At 38.3% G+C, this 23,995-nt stretch overlaps 2 protein-coding genes across 2 annotated transcripts; one reads left to right on the top strand and one right to left on the bottom strand.

Annotated features, from left to right (window-relative positions):
* Positions 1 to 2,496: 2,496 nt before the first annotated feature.
* Positions 2,497 to 10,937, top strand: dhrs7 (dehydrogenase/reductase (SDR family) member 7). The gene is made up of 7 exons (XM_030126809.1): positions 2,497 to 2,711; positions 5,358 to 5,510; positions 5,623 to 5,729; positions 6,902 to 7,141; positions 7,234 to 7,356; positions 7,439 to 7,654; positions 10,039 to 10,937. The coding sequence occupies exons 1-7, from the start codon at positions 2,582 to 2,584 to the stop codon at positions 10,078 to 10,080; spliced, it is 1,011 nt and encodes a 336-aa protein (XP_029982669.1). The 5' UTR covers positions 2,497 to 2,581; the 3' UTR covers positions 10,081 to 10,937.
* Positions 10,378 to 22,478, bottom strand: pcnx4 (pecanex 4). The gene is made up of 11 exons (XM_030126778.1): positions 22,339 to 22,478; positions 20,182 to 20,956; positions 19,898 to 20,077; positions 18,219 to 18,760; positions 17,977 to 18,077; positions 17,743 to 17,865; positions 16,280 to 16,640; positions 14,308 to 14,411; positions 12,275 to 13,380; positions 11,993 to 12,179; positions 10,378 to 11,377 (listed from the first exon to the last, which is right to left on the bottom strand). Exons 2-11 carry the CDS (start codon positions 20,877 to 20,879, stop codon positions 11,126 to 11,128), a joined length of 3,654 nt encoding a protein of 1,217 aa, XP_029982638.1. The 5' UTR covers positions 20,880 to 20,956; positions 22,339 to 22,478; the 3' UTR covers positions 10,378 to 11,125.
* Positions 22,479 to 23,995: the final 1,517 nt, after the last annotated feature.

The following is a 23,995-nucleotide window of genomic DNA, read 5'->3' as shown; positions in this document are numbered from 1 at the left end:
GAGCACAGAGCCACAGAGACAAGACCCGGATGTTGCAGGTTGCGTACTCGAAAACATGACATCATCCCTGTAGAGTTGTGTGCTCAGCCTGCTGAACTGAAGACATGAAGCCAGTATCATGCATTATGTCCTAAGATTTCCATGTTTGGAATCCCAGACATCCTGTGAAAGATGCGCACACATTTATAGTGAATCAGCTGTATATGTGTAGCTATGTGCATTCCTTATGCTCCTCTGTCATTCATCAATCATCTTAGTATTTTGGCTCAGTCTTTTGCAATCCATGTAATCCACCGTTACTGAATTATTATTATTATTATTATTATTATTATTATTATTATTATTATTATTATATGTACGGATTTTTGTATGTTTAATTTGACATGTGCATACCAAGTGCAATAATCATTTTACAATCCTACGATATAACAATGCACAGCACTAAACTGAGGTGACTATCAACTTTTGTAGCTTTCACTTTTCAGTCTCTTATTTGTCTTTTGAAGCATTTTCTCATTTAAGCTTTTAATCATTTTTACAGTTAATATTGATAGAAACAGCAGCCTAAACATTGCAATAATACAACAGTCTAAAGGCAGCAAGGATGAAAAATCCCAAACAAAAGTACTGTAAAAAAAAAATTTTAAAAATTTAAAAACAATAATAATAATTTGTATTCTTTTACTACTATGTGCCTTTTGTATCATAAATCTCTGCCACATTTAAGTTGTTTTAGTTTGAACATTATTTACCCAGGGAATCAGATTTTTTGAAAGGAGCAGTCTCTGTCATAACTTTGAGCCACTCCATTGTCCGTGGTCTATGTGGGCTCTTTCAGTGTGTAGAATAAGTGCCTGCAGCTACAATGAAACCAGTCATAACCAGCCAAAAGTCTGCAATAGAAAGTCTTGGTTTGTAACAGCAATCATGTTCAGAGACATCACATTTTTTGCAGCACTGCTGTGGTTAGAGTTGACTCATTCAATAAATTGACATATTTTTATTAGGTATGGGAAAGGGAGCCCAGGAAGGTGTAGAAATACATAGATCCTTCACTCAAGTTTAAAGCACAAATACCACAATGTGAAAATATTCCACTATAAGCACCTTATTTAAAGTAAACATATGCATTAATAGCAAAATATAAAATAGGAAAGTAGTCAAATGATTCCTGCTGGTATTTTACTCTTATAAATGAGGTATTAATTATGTATTATAAATATCACCTCTGTATTTGTGTGTATGTTACCAATGTAGATAGACGTATTTGATCTTCTTTGTATAGCATTTGGCAGTTTAATCAGCAATGCATCATATTCTGTAAGCTCATTATACGTTAGTAGATGTGCTGTCCTGTGAGAACTGTGCATAAAAGTCCACTTATCATGAAATCAGTAAAAACAGTTCTGTTTACAACTTTACAACAACACATTTTCCAAGGAATCCAAAAGGGTTGTAAAGAGTTTAATTATTGTAAAGTAGAAAAAAAAATTCCTGATCCCATAAAATAACTCCAAATCCTTCAGTTTATCACAAAAATCCACATATTTGAGGATAAAATATTTTCACTGGACAGGGATGCAATATAAGCAACTACAGCTGTACAACAGAACTAGTTGATTGAAAGTGGATTCTAAGTGAAATATTTGCCTCTGCAGATTCAAGAGTTTTATTTGTCACATGCTCATGGTATGAACAGTGAAATGCAAGAGCTGTCCACAAAGCTGTGAAATAAAAATCAGACGAACATACAAAAACTTACTCTTAATTAACCCTTTAAACCCTAAGCCTAAAATGGTCCACCTGGACTTCTTTTTTTCTTATTTTGACTTTAAAAAGTTTAGAAAATATGCTGTGAGTGAATCCATTTGCCTATTTTTCCAGAGCACTTTTTATCCCCATCCCAAATCTTTCAAAATCTAGCAGTCATTTACAATTTACTGTATGTTATAATACTGATAAAATGGCTTCTTCTCCAGCTTCTAGTACAGGCATGAGTGAAATTACTGTAATGACCCAATAAAAACTATAAAGCGCAATGTCTCAGGTTTCAGAAACAGTTGGAAATTTTCCAATTACACAATAAGTGAAAGAGTTATAGCCATCCAAACCGCTTAAGTGCAGGGTGTGTCAGCGATGACACATCAGGTTTTAAAGAGTATAGGACTGAAGTAATATAAATATAAATATGACATAACTTTTATTATTTATTATTGTAAATGAGAATCAGTTCTCAACTAACTTACCTGGTTAAATTAAGGTTAAATTAAATTTTTTTTTAAAAATGTAAGTAACCATAGTACATTACAGTAACAGTCAAACTCTAATAAGTAGTAGTGGGGTGGAAGTGTAAGGGTGCATAAAATGGGAATACTCAAGTGAAAGTGTTGTAAATGAATAAAACTATTCATTTACATTCTACCACAGATCGTTCGTATCTATATTAACCGCTGCTGTTCATACGTGAGCTTTTAATGTGAAAATCTCAAACCGGAAGTGACGTTTACATGTCGTTTCTTATGTTGTGGTAGAGTTTCCATTAAAGTAGCTGCTTAGCTCTGTGCTCATTCATCGCCTGCAGATGGATTTGTGCGTTGTAACTGCTCTGTGGTATCTCGTACCCCTTTACTTACTCGTTTACTTGTTGTGTTTTATTTTCGCAGATGCAGACTTTACTCTCCTGTGGGCGAGTCTGGTAGGAAACCGACCAGGTGACTTTAAGAAGCTAAACCTGTCCTACACTAATGTCTGTTTTAGGATCATTCTCATTCATAACTCGAGAAAACTATCTGACTGATGTTTAAGAAGAGTTTCTAAAACAATAACAAATGTCGAATGTTTTTTATGGCTCTGAATAGATCTGAACCACTGTGAACTCTCCATTTAACAATAATTAGCTCAGGTTTTTCTGTTTTATTTCAATATGGCTCTCAGCTGAACTCAAAACTTCTTAAAGGCCACACCTAATGTTTTTATAGGTATTTGAAATTAATGTGCAGCTAAATTCTACCTCCAAACAAAATATGATCATGAATCTAAAAGAAAAAAAAAAAATCAGTGATCCATTATTATCAGGATAAATGTTGAATCATTATTGCTATACAGTGTAAAAGAATAAGAAATCTTGGGATAAAACAAACAAAATTATAGTGTTTTGTTCATCATTTCACCACACGCAAGTAGAATTTAGAATAACAACAAAAAATTGATGCAGTGTGTTTTATTTGATAGTGTATTGTAACCAAAGCAATTTCTGATCATGATGGAATATTTCACAAATGATCACAATACAGTATAAAAATGATCTCGATACAAAATTATGATGACACTTAATAAACAATTATATGATGCAAAGTAAAAATAATCACTGTATAATATAAAAATGAAATTGTGATGATATGAAATTGTGTCATGGTAATTTTTTATCTACAGGCAAAGTAAAATTATTATAAAAGTTAATGAAAAATTGGTGATTTAGGTGTAATACATAAGATTTTGTTGTTAAAATATTTTATTAAGTGATCTCATGGTTTTGTTTTTTTGTTTTTTAGATAGTCTTTAGGTGAACTAAAGCTTAAAATACATTAATACACAGTTAAATGCAGCTGAGTTTGTAGTATTGAGTTTATCAGTAGTCAAGTATACAAGACAAACTACACTGAAATGCAGTACTAGAGTAAGTATATTTAGAGTGGTGTTAAGCAGAGATTCATTCTTGCTGATGTCTCATAAAGAATCAGTGTAAGTAAAAGTTGGTGCTGATAATATTAGGCTTCAAAACTGGAAGTACTGATTTTGAGGTAAAACAACATAAATAACAAAATATAAAAATAGCTCTTACCCAGATTATATGGTTTGACTTTCAGCTCCACATGTACATATATTTTACTTTGATTTTAATGTTTAGTGATTCTAGTGTATAATAGTTATTTATGTATTGACTTAGAAGTTCAGTTCAAATCTCGTTTCCAATAATCGGGTCAGTCCATCTCAGTTCACCCAGTGAGTTAAACCCCATCTCCCCCACAATTATTTTTTTGTATGTTGTAGTTGACACATAGGGCTACATTTTTCATAATGGTGTCAAAGAGGTCGGGCATGTCCCACAGTGTCAGTTTCAATGTCAAAATATCAATCAAAAGGTTATCCAACTCAAAAGTACCTAAATGTACAAAATAATGCTAGATTTAGATTCCTTATGGTCTCCCCTTTACAGAAGTACCTTGCTTTTTAATAATGGACTGGTGGTTGCTTAGTTACAGCAATTTGAAATTAGGCTGCCATGGCCTTTTTCGCAAAAAAATTAAATTGCCATATCTTGAAAACTGTTGGTACAGTAAAGTTAAAATTTGAAATTTTGGCTTTTCTGGCCATGAATTACCCATATACCACATTTCATAAAAATTGGAGGGGGTGAGGTTTTAAAAATGCCATTTTATTAGGTGATCTGAGATGGACTGACCCAATCATAATTTAGACATGCGTGATATGTTTTCATGCAGACAGGGCTTAGGGATGATATTGCTCATATAATAACTCCTCAGCTTTTCCCAGCTCCAAACTATTGTTATTAGATCAGGCTTTAATATCTAATCTCTAGTCTCAAAGACAGTAAACGGATATGCGCATGTTCTGTATTACCTTCAGCTTTACTGTATGCGTTAACAGTTTCTATTCCTAACTTTGGTTTTTTTAGATGTCGGTTATATGCTGCAGTATACAGGGTGGGGAAGCAAAATTTACAATATTTTGAGGCAGGGATTGAAAGACAGTGTATGACCAATTAGTTTATTCAAAGTCATGAGAATTTATTTGCCACAAGAACATTTACATAATAGAAAATGTTTTTATTCTATGTGTCCTCCTTCTTTCTCAATAACTGCCTTCACACGCTTCCTGAAACTTGCGCAAGTGTTCCTCAAATATTGGGGTGACAACTTCTCCCATTCTTCTTTAATAGTATCTTACAGACTTTCTCGTAATAGTTTTGCTCATAGTCATTCTCTTCTTTACATTATAAACAGTCTTTATGGACACTCCCAACTATTTTTTAAATCTCCTTTGGTGTGACGAGTGCATTCAGCAAATCACACACTCTTTGACGTTTGCTTTCCTGATTACTCATATGGGCAAAAGTTTCTGAAAAGGTATGGATAATAGTGTTAAGTATGATTATGACATCAATATATGTTTGGTTTCAAAACAGTTGACGTAGTGCCTGCTGAGAAAAAACAACTAAATGTTCATTGTAAATTTTGCTTCCTCACCCTGTATTTCTCAGTAAAACATATGCTGTAATCTGTGTATCCACAGGACTTTAAATGCTAAAAATGGCCTTTTTTCTTGTTGTCCACCAGAGACCAAGCTGAAAGGCCTGGTGGTTTGGGTCACCGGGGCCTCCAGTGGTATCGGTGAAGAGTTGGCCTATCAACTGGCAAAGTGTGGTTCACGTCTCATTCTGTCTGCTCGCCGTGAGGATGAGCTCAATAGGGTGAAACGTAAATGTTTAGGTGAGAGAATTTCTTACTGAGCTCACAAAGTAATCTTATTGTCAGTTTGCAGTGTAATAACAGTCATCACATTCATTTTTAAGCCTAAATTTGTCATCATTTTTTGTCCTAGAGTGTGCCAATCTCCAAGATGAGGATATTCTTGTTCTTCCATTGGATTTGTTGGAGAGGACATCCCATGAGGCAAAAATGAAAGCTGCACTTGAGTATTTTGGACATGTAAGGCCACACATACTTCTTAGTCCTTTATTTATTTATTTTTAATACAGCGGGTATATTTCATATGGCTGAAATATTAATTGCATCTTTTAAAAGTAGCTGATGTTTTAATTGAACAGGGTACATGTTTTTTTGCTTTATTTGAAACAGATACATTTTTGATTTGCTTTACATATTGTGGTTAAAAATAAAGTTTCAGTGTGTGATTTTTAGTAACATCTAGTGGTGATGTTGCAGTACGGTACACACACACACACACACACGCAACTTCCCTAAAATGGCTGCAAAAAACAGAAGTGCCCAATTAGAGTCAGTGTTTGCTTAGGCTTTTTAGTGAAGGATGGATTAACTCCATACTCAAACATAGCCGAACCTTAACCCTCCAAGACCAAGAACATCATCTGTGGGTATAACTTTTGAACCATTTATCCTGCTGATAATCTTTAAAAAGTCAAGTAAAATGGAGTTTCTCACCATGCCATTGGTAACATATGCCCTGTTAACACATTCAGGGGATTTATAGCAAATGTGTTGAAGCCCCAATACTTATAATATTAATAGAATACAATTAATTCATCAGAATTTCTTAATTTTAGCTGATAAATTGCTCTAACTTTCTTAGGAAAGGTTAGATGTGCACATGTATTAGAAGTCTAAAACATCCTCATATGATTTTCTAAACAGCAAAGTGTAGAAGCCGTTAAGTTTTTATAAAACACAGTATTCATACTGCAGTTTTTCTGAAAACATCTCTGGCAAATGTGTCCTATTATACTATTAAATGAACCAGATAAATCTTGATTTTGTACTGAATCGAATGATGTTGCTGACTGATACAACTGAATAGAGAAACTAAATAAAGTACGGGTCAGACATGACAGTCTTGTGTTTCTGAGGATAAATTTCAATGCTATTCAGTATAAAGTGGAAAAAAAAAAAAAAAAAGTTGATTTCTGAGCTGCTGTAGAAATACGGTAGCAAAACATGGCATAAGACCAACCGGTAACAAAAACACTGTCTATTATTTTGTTGTGATTTTTACACTGATGAATATCATCTTCCATTTCTCCAATCAGGTCCTAAATCCCTCCAAATATCACACATTGCACCTTTAAGTATTCTGTTATAATTAAAAGCCCTTTGTCATTGTCTTTACATCTGTGCCAATTCAGATTGATATCTTAATAAACAACGGTGGCCGCAGCCAGCGCTCTTTGTGCTTAGAGACCAGTACTGATGTGTACCAGGCCTTGATGGACCTCAACTTCCTGGGGACGGTCTCCCTCACAAAGCAAGTGCTGCCTCACATGACGCAGCGAGGCTCTGGTAGCATAGTGACGGTCAGCAGCGTAGTCGGCCTCGCTGGGGCGCCCCTGGCAACGGGATACTCTGCCAGCAAACATGCCCTTCAGGTAGGGGAAATTTGGATAGCAACTGCTGGATCTCACATCTATATTGTACTGTTTTTATGTGATATTTTCTGTATTTCTTTAATTGTCAATAGGGCTTCTTTAATTCTCTTCGGACTGAGCTGACAGACTATCCTAAGATCCTCATCAGTACAGTTTGTCCAGGGCCAGTGCAGTCGAAAATTGTTCACAATGCCTTCACAGAAGAACTGAACAAGGTAAAGGTAGAAATGTAATATTTTGCAAGTGTGTGACACTATCAAGCCGCTGTGTGATTTATCTTTCTTTTCCTCATCTAAGCCTGTGGCTACAGCTTGTAACCAAGAACACAAGATGCCAACCAGCCGCTGTGTGCGTTTAATGCTGGTGGGAATTGCCAACAGTGTCAAGGAAATGTGGATCGCGCAGCAGCCCTTCCTCCTGTTTTACTACATGTGGCAGTACGCTCCCACTATCGCCTGGTTTGCCACAGACATTCTAGGCAGGAAAAGAGTGCAGAATTTCAAAGCTGGTCTTGTAAGTATTTAAAGCTAGTATGTTGCATAAATGAAAGATATCTTTATTAGTAAAAAGAAATAATTTTGGATTGGTTATATACTACATGAAAAGCTTCTATTCAAAGCCTTATGGGTTTATAGAGGGACTTTATTTTTCTTTAAGCTGAATACACTTCAGTGTGGCATTCATGCCAACATCATAATGAACACTAGCAAGTAACCTTTTTAATAAGGTAATTCCAAGCTACGATAGGCAGAAATTAAGAAAAAAGTCAAAAATACACAATCTTCCTCAGCAGCTCAGATTGAATATAAAGAAAAATGATGTGCTTGAATGAAGTGCTTCAATAGGAGACCTACCATGAAACCTCTAGAAAAATACAAATGTGTCTGACATAGTCTTGACAGTGATAAGTTGTTAAAACCTGTCAGTCCCCTGTTTTTGTCCTGAACCCTCTCTGAAGAGATGCGCGATTAGCTGGACTCCTCTGTCACCAGCTAGATTTACTACAGCCTGAAAACAGAGCCAAGTGGAGGATCAGAATTTGACTTTCTTCTCAGACAAGTTCATGTAAGAATTCAGCGAACAACAGTGCTATGATAAAATACTTCCCAATTAAGATTTAAAAGTTTAGTCTGATTAAAAATTTGAGCAGGTTTGCACGAAGTTTATGTTGGAGTCTGTATTATGTTGTGATAGTGAACCCTGTTGTTAAGCTAACAGAAGGTGGAGTTGCTTGTGTAGAGGAGCAGAGTAGAAGCATCGAAGAACTCAGAATCAAACATAAGGATTTGGGAAAAATTTGAAAATTCTCGACATAAATCAATGTTCAGGCTGTTATCATAGATTTAAGTGACTGAGATAGTTGTCTTAGAAATGGAGTTAGCAAATGTCAAACAGCTGGCTCAGACTCCAAAACAAACTTCGCTTAAGCATATATGCATAATAAAAACAAAATATCATTTACTCGATATGAAAATTTTACATACTGAAACTTTAACAGAACATGTTCTAGCTAATGGCAAAGCATGTGTCATAAATTAACTTATACCATCACTCTACCCTCTTACATTGTGCATAGTAATTAAAATCAAGCTCATTAAACATAATATGATCCATAACAGGGGGCCTTTTTTGTGAGAGCGTTACATTTCTAAGGATTTAACTTAGCCTGTAGTGTTTCTGTTGGTATTAAAAGCCTTGAAGAATCCCACAGGTGTTTCCCATAACTTTAACTTTTGTGCCTTCAGGGTTTTTACAAATGCTCCATATGTAAAAGTACGTCTCAGTCCAGATGTTAATGTAATAATGGGATGAGAGCATAGCTTGACTTTGTGTTACTCAGGGAACAGGAAATGCTCACACATGATGAGATCACATTGTTGTCTCTATAAGGTCAACTTACTGTGCTTACTTGGGCTTTCTGTAAGGTTGACCTTGTGCTGTCTGAAGTGGGGCGGGGGGTTTGTCACTGTGAGAAGAGTCTGAAAACACTTAAATAAAGCAGAAGATGGCATACGTTACGTAGAGCTGTCTGTTAAGAGCTGAAGGGCCTCAGCTGTTACTGACCTTGCTTGAGTCACATAAGAAGAAGGCGGTGGCCAGGGTATGACAGTGAGCATGAATACTTCCCCGCGGTGGCAACTGACTGACCAGTGTGTCTGGTGGCCTCTGCTGGACAGTGACAGCTGAGGGCCATGCAGAAAGGTCATGATCAGACTGGCCAATGTAACGTCCCACTGAATTTTGTTCCCTGAGACAAAAATATTAAAAAAAGTTATAAAATGCAGTACTTCATCACTGTATCTGCAGGTTTGAGGCAGCCAAATTTAAGACTTAAAGATATTTTCCAAGGCAACTTTGGTCAAATTTAAAATTACATTCACAAAAATGACAGTATAACAGGCCTCTTAGTTATCATCTTAAGCCAGTTTTAACCATGTTTCAATCCAGCTAATGTTACATTTCCATTTGTCCGTGACTAATGTTTCTGCTACTGGCATTCTAGTGGCTAAAGCTCATACCTGAACCCCTCCACCCATGAAGGAGTGTTGGAGGCTCCACTCATTCCCATCTGTTATAATAAAATGATCAACACTAATTACAAAAATAACAATTTACCAAGATTTACAAAGCAAATATGGCAATACCATTTGTGTCTGTGGAACTTTGAAGACCTTTGAGTGTTGATTTAAGGAATATTTATCAATTTTAAGGATAATTAAAGCACACATTTAGGACAAAGACTATTTAAAGATTTGCAGACACACTGTTAATGAAACCTAAAAGTCACTGCAGTGAAGGCAAAGAAATTAATCATTCAGCATTTCTGAATAGTCAAGTTTTGATTTGATCCAGAACAATCCACTATCGATGTTAACAACCAACTTTTTCTTTTGCAGGATGCAGACTTGGCGTATTTCACAAAACCTAAGAGCTCCTGAAAGCCACATCCGTAAGAAGACGAATATGTTGCATTCCTAATCATCCCGCACAGTGTTTTTCATCTAAAAAATGCCTCAAAGCTTAGCACTTCAACTAAGTCTGATTTTTCTTCATCTATTGTGAAAAACCTCCACTGCTTGGAGAGTAAATGCTATATTTTTGTAACAAACCTCCTCAGATCATGTGAACAATAGGAGAAGAGCTAAAATGGAGATATAATGAAGAAGGCGGCGTACATACATGACTGATTTAAGCACTGGAATGATACAGATCAAAAGTCGGCAAAACGACAAAACTGCTTCTGCCAAGCTATTTTAATATATACAGTTATACATATAAAAAAATACAATATTTACAAGATACTATGGACAAAACCATTCAACTCATTCTAAATTGTAAACAAGTGAATTGTAAACAGAACAACAGCACTAAACACTTTACACATACAGCAAGACATATCCAAGGCACATCCTTGATATATTAATAAAAAACATTAAAATTTGTGTCCCTTTTTATGGACATGGGGTTGGAGTTACCTGAAAATTGTGAAATCTAAAAAGTACAATAAAACCAGAGGTATTTCGCAGGTGTCTCCTAAAAGGGAGGTGGGCAAATGTTTTCACTTTTTAAGCACAAACATTAATAAACAAACCACAAAATTTCAATGTGTTGTAGTGGAAATCAATGAATGGTTAACTGTGTGTCAAAGATGTGTATCTTTAATGTGCTGTTGTGGGAAGTAGTCCACACTGACAGTTGAAGTCTGTTTAAAATTTTGCAATTTGTACAGCAGTGACGCCACTGTTTGTTCCTCTGTGGTGCGGTATGTTTAGCACCAAGAAATTAAATGAATGTGAAAAATTAGGTTTCCAACCAGACATCTCTTTTGACTTTATGTGAGTCAACTGTTTCAGTCCGTCTCCTCCATGTGAATTTAACTATAACTGTTCAGTTGGGAAATTCACATTTTGCCACGATAGTACCAATTGAAAAGCCTTTTTAGCTGCTAAGTGATAAACAGAGCAGGACAGAAGATCCCACGGGTCAGAGGCAGGGGAAGTGAAGGGGGGCAGAGGAGTAAATGGGGTATCCTAGAGGAGGATCTGCTGCCTGAACAGTTAGGTTCCTTAGCATGAAGGGGTGAGCCTGGATGCTGTAACGTTCCTCGTCGTCATTGGTAGCGTACAGAAGCTCCCAGGAGAGGTTTGCCCACTGTCCTCGTACCCCCTCCCCGTTCAGACGACCCACCTGCACCAGCTGCTCCTGAAGGGATAGAACTCGCCCCGTGTATGTACCCTGTGGACAAGAACAGTCACAAATCAATCATGTTACTTCTTATTTGGGTTTCAACAGGGGTCTGCAACCTCTAGTGCGTCCTCACAGTCATTGCGTGTGTGTGTGTGGGGTGGGGGTGGAGGGAAACTACTAAATTGATAATTTTTGTATTTGTATATCTGAATATACAACTTAATGTGAATCCATGATGACACCAACCAAGGAATTCTTGCTTAATGGTGCTAAATCCAAAGACTAATGAATTAAGTATAAATGAAACATTGACAGTTAGCTTTATTACTATCCCACGCATACAGTCTTTTGAACCACAGTGGATTATGTAACTTTTTAGACAAAAGATAGTTAAGCTGGAGTGTCCCTCAAATCTGTCATTTTATTTTAATAGGTATGACAGTGGGATGTTTTTGTACATGGTATCAGGCCATCCTAAACCAGTTGGACATGAAGGAGGATTGACTTCTGACTCAATCTCTTACAGTTACAGATCCTTAGCCTCAAAAATGCTTCAGATCTGTGCCTTATGACGTTTAACTAAAAAAAAATAAACTGGTGTTGCTGTGTAGAAAGTAAAAAAACAAACACAAAATGGGGACAATGTCAGGTGTGTCTATTTACCATGGCGAGGTCATGTCCTAATGAGAACAGGAATGGTTTCTCATGAAGGACACTGTCATGCCAGCCTTTCTCCGTCACCAGGCCGATGTACCAGTCCCGTTCATAATCCTCCAAGGTGCTGAACAATTCTTCAGGGGACTCCATAGGCCCAAGGCTCGCTTGATCAAACAGCAGCTTGAAACTGAACCTAAAAGAGAACAAAAACATGGTGGCACTCAAACCAGGAATCTTACAGAAATAAGCTGTAGTGATGAAAATGATCAAAACTGAGAAGTCTTTTACCTGAAAGCCTGAAGTGCAAGCTGGTAAAGTTCTTTACTGGAGGAAAGCCAGTCGAGACCTTCTGTCCACGGTACATCTCCACAGTAAAGTCTGTAGACATAACTGGGACTGGTGAAGGCCGACTCTGCCCCAAGTGAGATGAGACATGAAAGAGCAACCTGAGCATGAAGCTCTCTCAAGGCTTCATCCTCCTTCAGGGCTTTGGTCATGTCCTCTGAGGTCTCGCCCTGCACTGTAGGTCCAAAGCGCCCCAATGCAAACCGAAACCAGTCCTCAGGGAACAAAGGTCTGAGCTGCATCAGACGAGATGGCAGCAACGGTGCCGTCCTCCATCCTGCCGGCAGGTTGAATACCTCTGACTGGGGGCAGCTGAAATTCAGATGAGGGAGGGAGCCAGGGTTTTCTCTGAACACCTCTGGGTTCTGGCCTTTATCCACTGCTGGCAACCCGATGCCCAGTCCCAGAGGCTGCAACGGCTGCAGGGCAGAGAGGGCCATGTTTTCAAAAAGACTGTCCATCTCCACAGAACCTGGCAGAGAGGCCCCAGTCTGCAGCATTGTGTGTCCAGGTTGGGCCTCTGCAGTCACTAATGCCACTGTGCGTCTGGCAGGTTGAGGTCCAAACAAGTCATCCTCATCTGACCAGTCACCAAATGAAGTCAAGCTGGAGCTGTCCTGTCTGAACCTGAGAGAAGACCCATTGGATTCCACCATGACGGCCTCAGGTGGCTGAGTGCATGTGGTCTGGGCCAGCTGGGAAGACTGTGACTTCCTGCCTCCGACCCCCAGCCCTTCTTCACAGCTCCACAGAAACCCTTTATGCTTCTGAACACAGTACCGGAGGAGGAGCCAGACCAACGCTTTGAGGAAGTCATCCTGCAGTTTCCTCAGGTTATCGTGTGAGTCGATGATGCCAGAGAGCACATTTCGGGCATCTGAATAGACACGTACTGCGAGTACAGCACATGGGGTGAGAGCATTCCCCCAGTGCAGGTTAAAGCCCTGGGTGAAACCGAGCCGCTCGGGCCGCTCAAACGCAGCTTCAAACACCTCGTCCACCCTCCGTGCCTCAACTGTGTGGCAAGATGTCTCCTGAAGCTCCAAACCCTGAAACATTGGAAATATTATGTGAATAAAAGCAGTGATTGAGGTCGACAAATAGAAGGGCACACTGATCACAAACCACTAAAGCCAATCAGTTCTTCTCATCTCAAAATACGATTTAACCACAAATTATGACCATCATCAGCTTTTGTGAAGTGGTGCTACAGATTAATTTATCTGATCAGATCCCACATATTTTCATCCATCTCCTAAATTTAAGGGGGTTATCATCAGTCAGTGCAGTAGATGCACTTTAAGTGTTTGCTGTTAAACTGATTTTCATTGCTCCTGTAACAGTGGCAATAAACATCTATTTTATTCTAGATTTTACTGAATCCTATAGACAGATATGCAGGTAAACACAAATGATCACGTAACTTCCATGATGGAAGTATTAACAAAAATGTATAGGCTTATCACTAATAATTGTTATTCTAATTACCTCCGCCAAGGAGGTTATGTTTTTGCTGGCATTGGTTTGTCTGTCTGTCTGTCCGTGTGCAAGACAACTCAAAAAGTTAAGGACGGATTTGGATGAAAATTTCAGGAAATGATACTGGCACAAGGAACAAATGATTAAATTTTGGTGGTGATCGGGGGTGGGGGGGCCATTGATCTGCCTTGGCGGAGGTCTGTGCTCTCCCGAGTGCTTTTCTAGTTATATAAGATATAAGCAAACAGTGAAAAATGTCAATAACTGTATCCTAAAGCCCAAGATGATACCATAATCATGACTTGTTTTTTCCACAAATGAAAGTGTAAACCAGGAAATGCTCAAATGTAAGAAGAGAGAAGAGACAGATCCTTTCAACTCTTATGCATAAAATTACTTCAAAGTGGATTACCATATCAATTACCAAACGTATGACAGATAGTTTTGTAACTGTAGATGGACTGAATAATAACTAAAGCTCTAAAAAGTCATCATACCTTAATGTTGACTGTGCAGTAGCCATACCCTCTCTCCAGGATCATTATCCAAACCATACGGTCCTGAAATCGCCCAAGAAAATGAGACCCTGGGGCTAAAGAACCTACAGAGATCAGAACAAAACATGAGCCATCCCATAAATTTAACATACTAGAGATGTGACATCTAAATTGAGGAGCGAGAAACGGAAACATCATATGAAACACATTAGTAGGAGACTCGTGGCACACATCTCTTTCATTTTGCATCAGCTGTCCATCCCTGTTGACTATGTTGAGAACATGGCTACTGGATGAGCTGCAGGGAGAAGCATACCATCAGAGTCATACAGGAAGGTCATGATACTGTTTTAAGTGACTGACTGCACAGAGATCTAAATATTGCATTCCTTCTTCTGCTTTGCTTTCCATTAGTCTGTAAAAAGTCACTCCTCTTATACAATCTAAAGAATTTTCACTTGTAGAGGCAGACGGATCAGACATATTCATTTCTAAAGAGATGATAAGCAGCAGTGGCAAGGTGATAGGGGCTTTGTTTAAAGTTGACTTGTGTTTGCATGGCTGAAGGATAATGTCATGTCCCATAATGACATCTCGCAATAATCCCAGCCGTTACCTTATGATGAGACGTGACAAGCTAGGCAGGCTCTTTCCTGCTCATTGCTCACTGCTCAGCAACCCCCAGTGTGAGCAACACACAGGAACACTACAAATACTGTTAGACTGTGACTATCAACAACAATCTTTTTTTTTTTTTTTTATACTTATACAACGATGAAGGCCTTGTTTTAAATTAAAGTTTTACGTCATCAATTTGAATCATCATTCCATGAATAAGGATTCTATTCTATACATAATTTTTTTTTCACTTGCCCCCTCCTGACTGAGCACAGCACAAAATCCTAGCAGCAGCAGCCGCAGCAGCAGCTCGGTTTGGCCTAAGAGCATTATGTGGTTAATAGTGTGGAAACATTTGGATGTAATGAATACAGATCAGAGCTCTTTTTTTTATTTTTGGGTCATTTCACAGGAAGCTCAGCAGGATCATGCGAGCTTGCATTACTGCCAGCAATTCCAAAGAGCCGCTCACAACAACATTCCTCTTACTAATAAACCATATGAGGTGATGCCTCATTGCTCTTTGATCTGCACACAGTCCCAACTTGACCCAGAGGAACGTTCAGTCATTGCAATTATACTACAAGTCAAAACACACTGTATTTGCTTTAAAAATATGTTATTTTGTTTGCTACTGTGGAATTTAAATAGGAAGATTACTATATGTAACCAATTAATGTTTAGGCCAAAGTGACGAATACTTGATTTACTTTGTTAATTCTTTGTGAGTTTAAGATTTACTAAACTTAGAACCAGTCGACTGCTATTCCAATTTTGACAATTTTTTAAATTATGTTTAATATTGTCGCCAGTCATTTTTTCAGGAAACACAACGAACTTGACCAGAAATTGCGTATTTGATGACTGAGGCAAAAAAGTAATTTTTATAAAAAACAAAAAAGAAGAAGAAAAGACTTTTTTAGGAATTATTTTAGGAATGATTATATACAAAATATTTGTTGATTTTCAGGCTGATAAACACACCATGTAAACAAACCCAAATTATTAGCATTTCTGATAATTTTGCAGTTAAAAAATAAAATCATAATTCATCTATCTATCTATCTATCTATCTATATATCTATCTATATATATATATATATATATACATATAGATAGATAGATAGATAGATAGATAGATAGATAGATAGATAGATAGATAGATAGATAGATATAGATATTTGGGTCTAAAAACTATTTAAATTGAGTGGTAAAATGACACAAAAGCACATACATGACTGACCACTAAAGCTGAATACTGACAGATCCTCTAAGTGCTAAAATAATAAGTGTATATTCAAAGTTTTATGAAAAAATGGCAAAAATAGAATATTAGTCACGGAAAAGGACTAACCCAGTGACCCTCTTGCAAAAGCCATCCTCAGAGCAGAGGCCAGACTTCCACTCATCTGCTGGTAAAAGATGGAGTCTGGGCAGGGGCAGGCTGTTCCCACAGGGCCTGGCCAACTACGCTGTGGCCTGGGGAACCCCACCAGGAAGATGGGCAGCGTGAACAGGGGCAAGAGAGGGGCAGAGAGCAGGGCAGAGAGGGTCACGACTGCCAGCAGCAGTGGACACAGGGAGGCGTTCAGAGCCAGCAGAGTTCCAGCTGACTGACGACGCTGCTTCTTCTCCGTCCAAGATGTCACCAGCACAGTCAGGGTGAACTTTAGCTTGGCCATGAACTGGGTCAATCTGTCGATCAGGAGGCCCACCTGGATCAGGCAGAAAAACAGAAACCGAGTCGTTAGGTCTTCATGGGTGACCCCACATAATCAACAGATAAGTGTAGTTCACAACATTTGGAGTGCTTAATATTTTACATGTTGAATTGTGAATCGTCAAGAATGAAGATGTGATACACATGACATAAGGCAAAATATACTGAAAATATATTTATGAACATATATGAAAAATATATAGAAGATATATTGCTATGTTAGAGGTGCACTGCAATTTTTCAATCAAGTTTTAGGGAAGCTTCAATAGTATAAATAGCATAAATACAATGTAAAATTTTTGACAGAACTTCTGGTATCTGCATCTAATATTATCACAGCACCTGTATCATCATTATTTTTGCAATCTGAGCAAAATAATTAAGAATTTCCTAACATCTGCTGAAAAAAATAACTACTGTACACCTTTACATGTAAAGTATTAACTAACTAGAAGCACTCGGAGAGCGCAGACCTCCGCCAAGGCTGATCAGTGGCCCCCCCCCCGTGGGCCCCCCCACCCCCGATCACCACCAAAATTTAATCATTTCTTCCTTATCCCATTTCCAACAAACCCTGAAAATTTCATCAAAATCTGTCAATAACTTTTTGAGTTATGTTGCACACTAACGGACAGACAAACAAACAGACAGACAGACAAACAAACCCTGGCAAAAACATAACCTCCTTGGTGGAGGTAAAAATAAACACGGCATTTTCAAGAGTATTACCAATGAAAATATGCTGATACTCAAGTGTGTCAACAATCCAAATGACATGTAGTGCAGTTTTAGGTGATGAGGTCAGAGGATCTATGGTGGAGAAAGACACATTTTTACCTCCGCCAAGGAGGTTATGTTTTTGCCAGGGTTTGTTTGTCTGTTTGTTTGTTTGTCTGTCCGTTAGTGTGCAACATAACTCAAAAAGTTATGGACAGATTTGGATGAAATTTTCAGGGTTTGTTGGAAATGGGATAAGGAAGAAATGATTAAATTTTGGTGGTGATCGGGGGTGGGGGGGCCCACGGGGGGCCACTGATCAGCCTTGGCGGAGGTCTGTGCTCTCCGAGTGCTCCTAGTTAGTATAGTGTTGATCTCACCAAAAGAAGCTGAACTCCTGTGCCCAGGTTGTCCCACCCTGGCAGCGCTTTGTTTTCAGCTGCAAGCCGCACCAAGATCACCACCACCATGTGGAGCAGGGCATCCTCCGAGCTTTGCCACACCTGTCAACAAAACGTCAACAAAAAATGAGTCTCGCAGCCACAATCAACAAGTAGCATCCTGGCTAAAGAAAGACAAAGGAAGTCCAGAGTGTGTGGTTGTATGCCACATACCACTCTGAAGGCCCGGGTAAATCCCACACAGAGGGAGGCCTTATGAAGCTGCTGAAGAGAGTCATCCATAGACAGGAAAGCGATCATTCCAAGAGGAGACACTGTAAGGTAAAACAAAGTAGATAACAGGCAAAGTACACAGAAGCACTGCTGCTGTCACACAACTATTATGATGATACGATTATTTTAAATCCAGTTAATAACAATTTGATAAGATTTAAATGCACCTTAAAAAGTCTTACCAAGATTAAGAAGGACTCGTCTGATTGCTGCAGCTATGTACAGACCTCTGTTCCTCTGCTTGAAGGTTTGGACACTGGACATGCCTTTAGGATACAGTGGATTAAGAAACACGCCTCCAAATACATAAGCCCCCTGGATCTCTTTTAGAGCCCAGCACAGGCAGAAGAGTATAAGGAGGAGGTAGCTGACAGGAGCCTGGGGTCCTGTCACAAAGCTCTGGGACTGAGCTAAACCGAGGAAGTGATGCAACAGTCCTGCCTCTGCCATTGCCACCAGTAGCAGGCTCAAATATAGTAGCAGCTCCCTACAGCCCAGATTCCAACCAAAGGAACTGGGAGAAGGAGGTGGTGGTGACCCTCCTTTACGCAATCGATGGTCCACAAAGGTTGGTGTATGTCCTTTACAGAGCGTGCCAATCTGGCTGAGGTCCAGACTCAACAGAAATCCCATAGAAACAGAAAAGAGAACCACACCCAGCGTTGATGGGATGAAGTAATTACACACAGCTACAGTGGCAGATGCGCCAAACATCAACAGCAGCCTGTGGGACAAAGTGCACACCAAGTAAGGACTGATGCTACACAAACCTTTATCCCTTTTGATAATGGGAATATTTATAAATATATAGAATATAACATGCATAGCTGGTTTTTCATACAATAACAACATGAAAATAAACTGCATATTAACCCCCCCAAAAAAACAAACAAACAAAACTGACATACCAGTCATATTCTGGATGGATTTAAGTAGTTATTGTAGAGATATTGTGGAAATTGTTATGTAAAACACTACAAATAACTTATTAACCCATGGATCAGTCCATATCAGTGCATGTTGTTGATTTCCGTGAAACCTATTATCTTAAAACTTCTATTAAATGTATGTGACCTGAAGCTCTACTATTAATACTTGTGCTTTTTAAAGTGTGGCCTTTAGAGAAGGCTCACCAAGTATCAGTTATCACTGGACTGGGTTAAAATTTACACCATATGTAACAAGGTGGATCTTAAGTATCAACATGTAGTCATGCAAACAGTTGTTACTGAAACAAAAATGACAAACACAATTTACTTGAACAAAGAAGGTTTCATTTTCAAAACATACTGTCTTTACGAACATCAAGCTTTTGATTGTTTTCAGTATTTATATAACCTGTCTACAACTTACTTATTCCTCTGTAACAACAGAAATTCCTGAATTTTTTTAGGGTGAGTATGTAAGAATTTTGCCCAAATTACAAAGATCTAAAAAAATCTGAAAATCTTGAGTGGAGCTTCAGGCCCTATGAATTTAGTAAATATTTTTGCACGTTTTTTTCCCCCAGAAAATCCTATAAATGACCTAAGAACAATTCTTAATTTTATGTGAGTTCACATAGGATGATCCCTAAAACAATTTGTGACCTAGTATCAGAACTTAAAACTCATATACACAAATTATTCTCATGACACTGCTCCTTAGGATCTGAATATTTTAACTTTGCACAGATCTTAAGACAAATACTTAAATTAATTTTAATTTCAGTGTATCTGTTGTCTTAAAATCTGCAAATAATATTACCACTTTTAATAAGTCTGTTTTTCCCAGCTCAAATTTTCTATCAGTACACAAAAGTATATTTCTCAATATTGATTAAATTAAGTGTACTACAACTGAGACTTGCTTCAGCACACACCTGAGGTTGCTGGACATGGGCGAGCCTCCGAAGCCAAACACAAGAGCCTGCTCCATGCCCCAGAGGAGCAGGGCATCGAGGGGAGGCAGTATTCCTAGTGCCCACAGCAGAGGTAGAAAGAGGAACAGCACATGGAGAACCTGACTGGCAAGGTGGAGCTCAGGGACAGTACCTGAGAACCTGTAGCAACACAGTGAAATTGTTACTCGAGATTGGACTCTGTTGAACAGAAAATATAGTTAAGATGTCTGCTTTACACAGACAGTCTTTTTATTACTGCCTACCTATAAGCCAAGTCCACAGCGATAAAAATGAAAATGTACAGGGGCCGAGTGAGTGGGGTAATCTCATAAGTGTCCTGTGCTTGGAAAGTGGCCGTTTCAGTGGCTGTGTTTACAATGAGGGAATACTCAGCTATACATAGGGTCACCCAGCTGAGAACAAACACAACCAGGGATACACCGATGCTGCTGTATAGAGCAGTCAGTCTGCCAAGAAACACATACCAGGTCCCAAAGCCACATAGTAACCCAGCGAGGACTGAATGCAACACTACATTTAGTCCAAACCTCTTCCCAGGGGCAATGAAGCGGACTGTCTCTGGGCTTACGCAGTGGGTAAATTCCACTTCTTCTTCATCAACCAGGATGTTGGGGGCACCAAGCCTTTCCACTGTGCCACTCCGGCGGGCAGCATACATTGCCAGGGCCTGGACACCCACTGCAGCCCCGAGCATGAGCATACCAGAGAGTACTGCAGCATGGAGCTCCTGAAGCAGTTGCAGCTGACATAACAGAGTACTGATTCCCCCAAAAAGCCATGGTGTCAGGAACAAGACTGCTTGATTGACATAGACATATGGCGGGGCACAGTAGCCCAACTTGAAGCGTGGACCCCCCAACACAGTCTGGGGGAAGCGCTTCCAGAAGAACTCCTGCTTGTACTCATTAAGAAGGGGCACATCTGGCCCCATTCTGACCATTCCCAAATGGGTGGCAGGTCATCTCCACACAGCTGAAGGAGGGTTCCGATTCATTGTCCCAGATGCAAAGAAGCAGTCTGCAATGGAGCACACATTCAGTTACATGGACTAGTGACCCAACAATATACTAGCATACTGAAGTAGGTAATTTAATTTTAATGAAAGGCTGAGCAGTATATAAGTAACTAACAAAAATCATATTGTGATTGTTTTTCTATACTAATGCTATTTTCTGCTTTTAGTTTTCACTGATATAAAAATATATAAAAATAAAGTGGTTTTGACTTAGTTTTGTGCCAAACAATTATATTCCCTTACACGGAGCATGTGGTTTTCAGGTTTAACTTGCACAAACTGTCATGTTTCATTTAAATTTGGGCTGCATATTGGGGCCACTACTACTATTAATCTACTAAATATAGTTATGATAACTTGTGTAATTATTTGTTCAGAAAACCAAAAAAGTTGTTTCCCCAAAGCACAGCATAATGTCCTCAAATGTACTGTTTGGTCATAACTCAAAGATATTCAAACTGTCAGAGAGAAGGAAAGAAACCAAACATATTGACATGTAAGAATAAAGAATCTGAGAATTTTGATCAGTTTTTTTTGGCAGGGGTTCATCTGTAACACCATAGTGCTTCGTGTATAATGGTTCAGGTAAGACACATTTTACATGTATGTTTACACTGCAACTTCTGTGATTTCGATATTACATTTGACTGTATTGTAAATTCAATTCTACACCAAAGTGGAGTATATGTGTCCCTGCGGTCACCTGTATTATTCTGTTTTTTAGAAGCCAAATCAGGAGGACATCACTTCTCACAGGTAGAATAGAAAAGTTTTGATGCCATTTCATTACACCAGGAAAAAAATAATCTTGAATGCCTCATCTATTAATAGTTGTCTTTACAGTCTTAATCTTTCCGTAGGGGAAATATACAAAGAATACGAGGATTAACAGGAAAAATTTATACATAACGTTACCATCCCTGAAGCTGACTGGACTGTTTATGTTGTGGGTAGTTTAAAAATTTTGATAATAAAGCTGCATCCCATGTGGATTTTTAGAGACAGTCAGCAACTGCAAACCGTTCAAGGTAGCTTAAAAAACAAACCATAATAAAAATAACAATAATAGTACAACACAGGAGATGGGCTGTCATGAAAACAGTAGCTTGTTCTTGCTAATGTGGGCTACTAACCTGTCCTAGGTAGGAGCCGTAAAATTTTAATGTAACCCCTCTTACCCAAACGATGTACCCAGCGGCGGGCAAACTGCTATGAAGCTGCTGTTTTTGATGTATGTTTACCGTTACCTTTGTTAGCTACATAAACGTTAGCTAGCGATACCAGCAAGTCTTTTCAAGCTGTCTATCCGTTAGCTTGCTAACAGTAAAAGGTAAATAATACCATTTTGACAAGCTACAATCCCACCGCTGTGAGACGGACTTACCTTTAACAGCAGAACAACCGTCTGCAGACTCCCTTCGTGTAATATTTGATGCTGCAGGTAATATTTAGGGAAAAACAGGCGAAAATATTATTATTAGCTCCTAGCTAGCAGCTAGTAAACCAAGCCACATCGGCATGATACACTGGCAAATTCTAGCCAATTAGAGGGCAGAATAGAGTCGAGCTAGCTCGTTGATTGGCTCGCAACTTATAAACCCCGCCTCTAACCCCACCCAGTTCTGGTCCTTCAACAATACACACACGCACAAATAGAAGCACACAAACACTGGGAAAAATGGGGGGAAAACGCAGATATATGGTTGTGTTTTCTACAGCTGCCTTAACAGGGGATCCTGGCAGAGAAACAGAAAAATGCCTATTCAAAAATATAGGAAAATCAAAAAAAAAAAAAAAAGTTGATTTTCACAAGATAAAGCACAAAAAGTATGAATATTAAATTATTGAGCAAAAATATTTTTGTGACAACAACCATCTGATTGTGAGATTAGATTGGAGTAAAAAGTGACAATTAAGTATGTAACTGGAATAAAGCTGTAGCTAGTGTATGAAAAGTTGCCAAGACTATTTTATTATATAAGAGTACGTGCAATTAACAAAGGATTATGAATGACAATGCCTTTTTTGTAGTATTTGCAATAAAATTAAATCATGTTTCAACATGTGTTTATCTGATCCAAAACATGACATGGGATTAGGAATTTAGGAATGTAGTATTCAGTCAACATTACTGTCTCTGTAATACTGAAGAATTATTCTTTAGTAGACTGTAAGAGGTTTATTATTTCAATATAATGAAAGTGTGTGTGGTCCTCCAAATTGCTTTTATTTGGAAAAAAGGAAGGAAAAAAGAAGCATCATGAAGTGATCAACTGAAGAGTCAACAATATCAACACAAAGAAACATAATAATCTGGAGAAAAGAAGATTAAATTGATGTTGTTGCTGTTGCTATTGTTATTCTTCACTTTGTTTGAGGGGATAAGGCTGGGCACTGGGTTGTGTTTTCTTATCATCTTAAAAAAAGTAATTTCTGCCCTGTGTCAGGCACAGTAACCCAAAACAACAGAAAAGGTTGTCACTCACAACATGAATTTCACCTTCTAATCCTACAACTCATTTAAAATCATTGCTCCATTTTTGTCGCAGCTGCCCGAGAAAAAAAATACTGTATCTACTTGAACTAAGTCTTCAGACTCATTAAAGGAATAACACAAATGCAAATATTGTTGAAATAAAAAGGCTGATGCCAAATTGGTCGATTTACAAAAGGCAGACCATCTGACAGCGCTTTGAAAATTGACTCTGGATAAATTTACAAGAGAATGGGTTATTTTGTTTTGTTATTGTCTTTGTTGTTTCTGTAAGGCAACACACTTTGTATGATTGAAATGATGTGATAAATGACACACAAGTTCAATAATGTGATAAATCACACGCAAGTCGAGAAATGAATAGCAGTTAAGATTTATTGCTTCTGCGAGGCGTGCTCTCACCAAAATGTTTACACAAAATAAAAGCATTTTACCCTTTCATTCTAATTGTCACTCTTTTATTCCTCTCTCTCCATTCCCTCTTTATTCCAGTGAGCTTCACAGGAAACAAATTACAGGAAAATGACAAGCAGTAACAATAACTCAA

The sequence above is a fragment of the Sphaeramia orbicularis genome, chromosome 22, assembly GCF_902148855.1.
Source record: "Sphaeramia orbicularis chromosome 22, fSphaOr1.1, whole genome shotgun sequence".
NCBI lineage: Eukaryota > Metazoa > Chordata > Actinopteri > Kurtiformes > Apogonidae > Sphaeramia > Sphaeramia orbicularis.
This window is presented reverse-complemented; position numbering and strand designations above follow the sequence as displayed.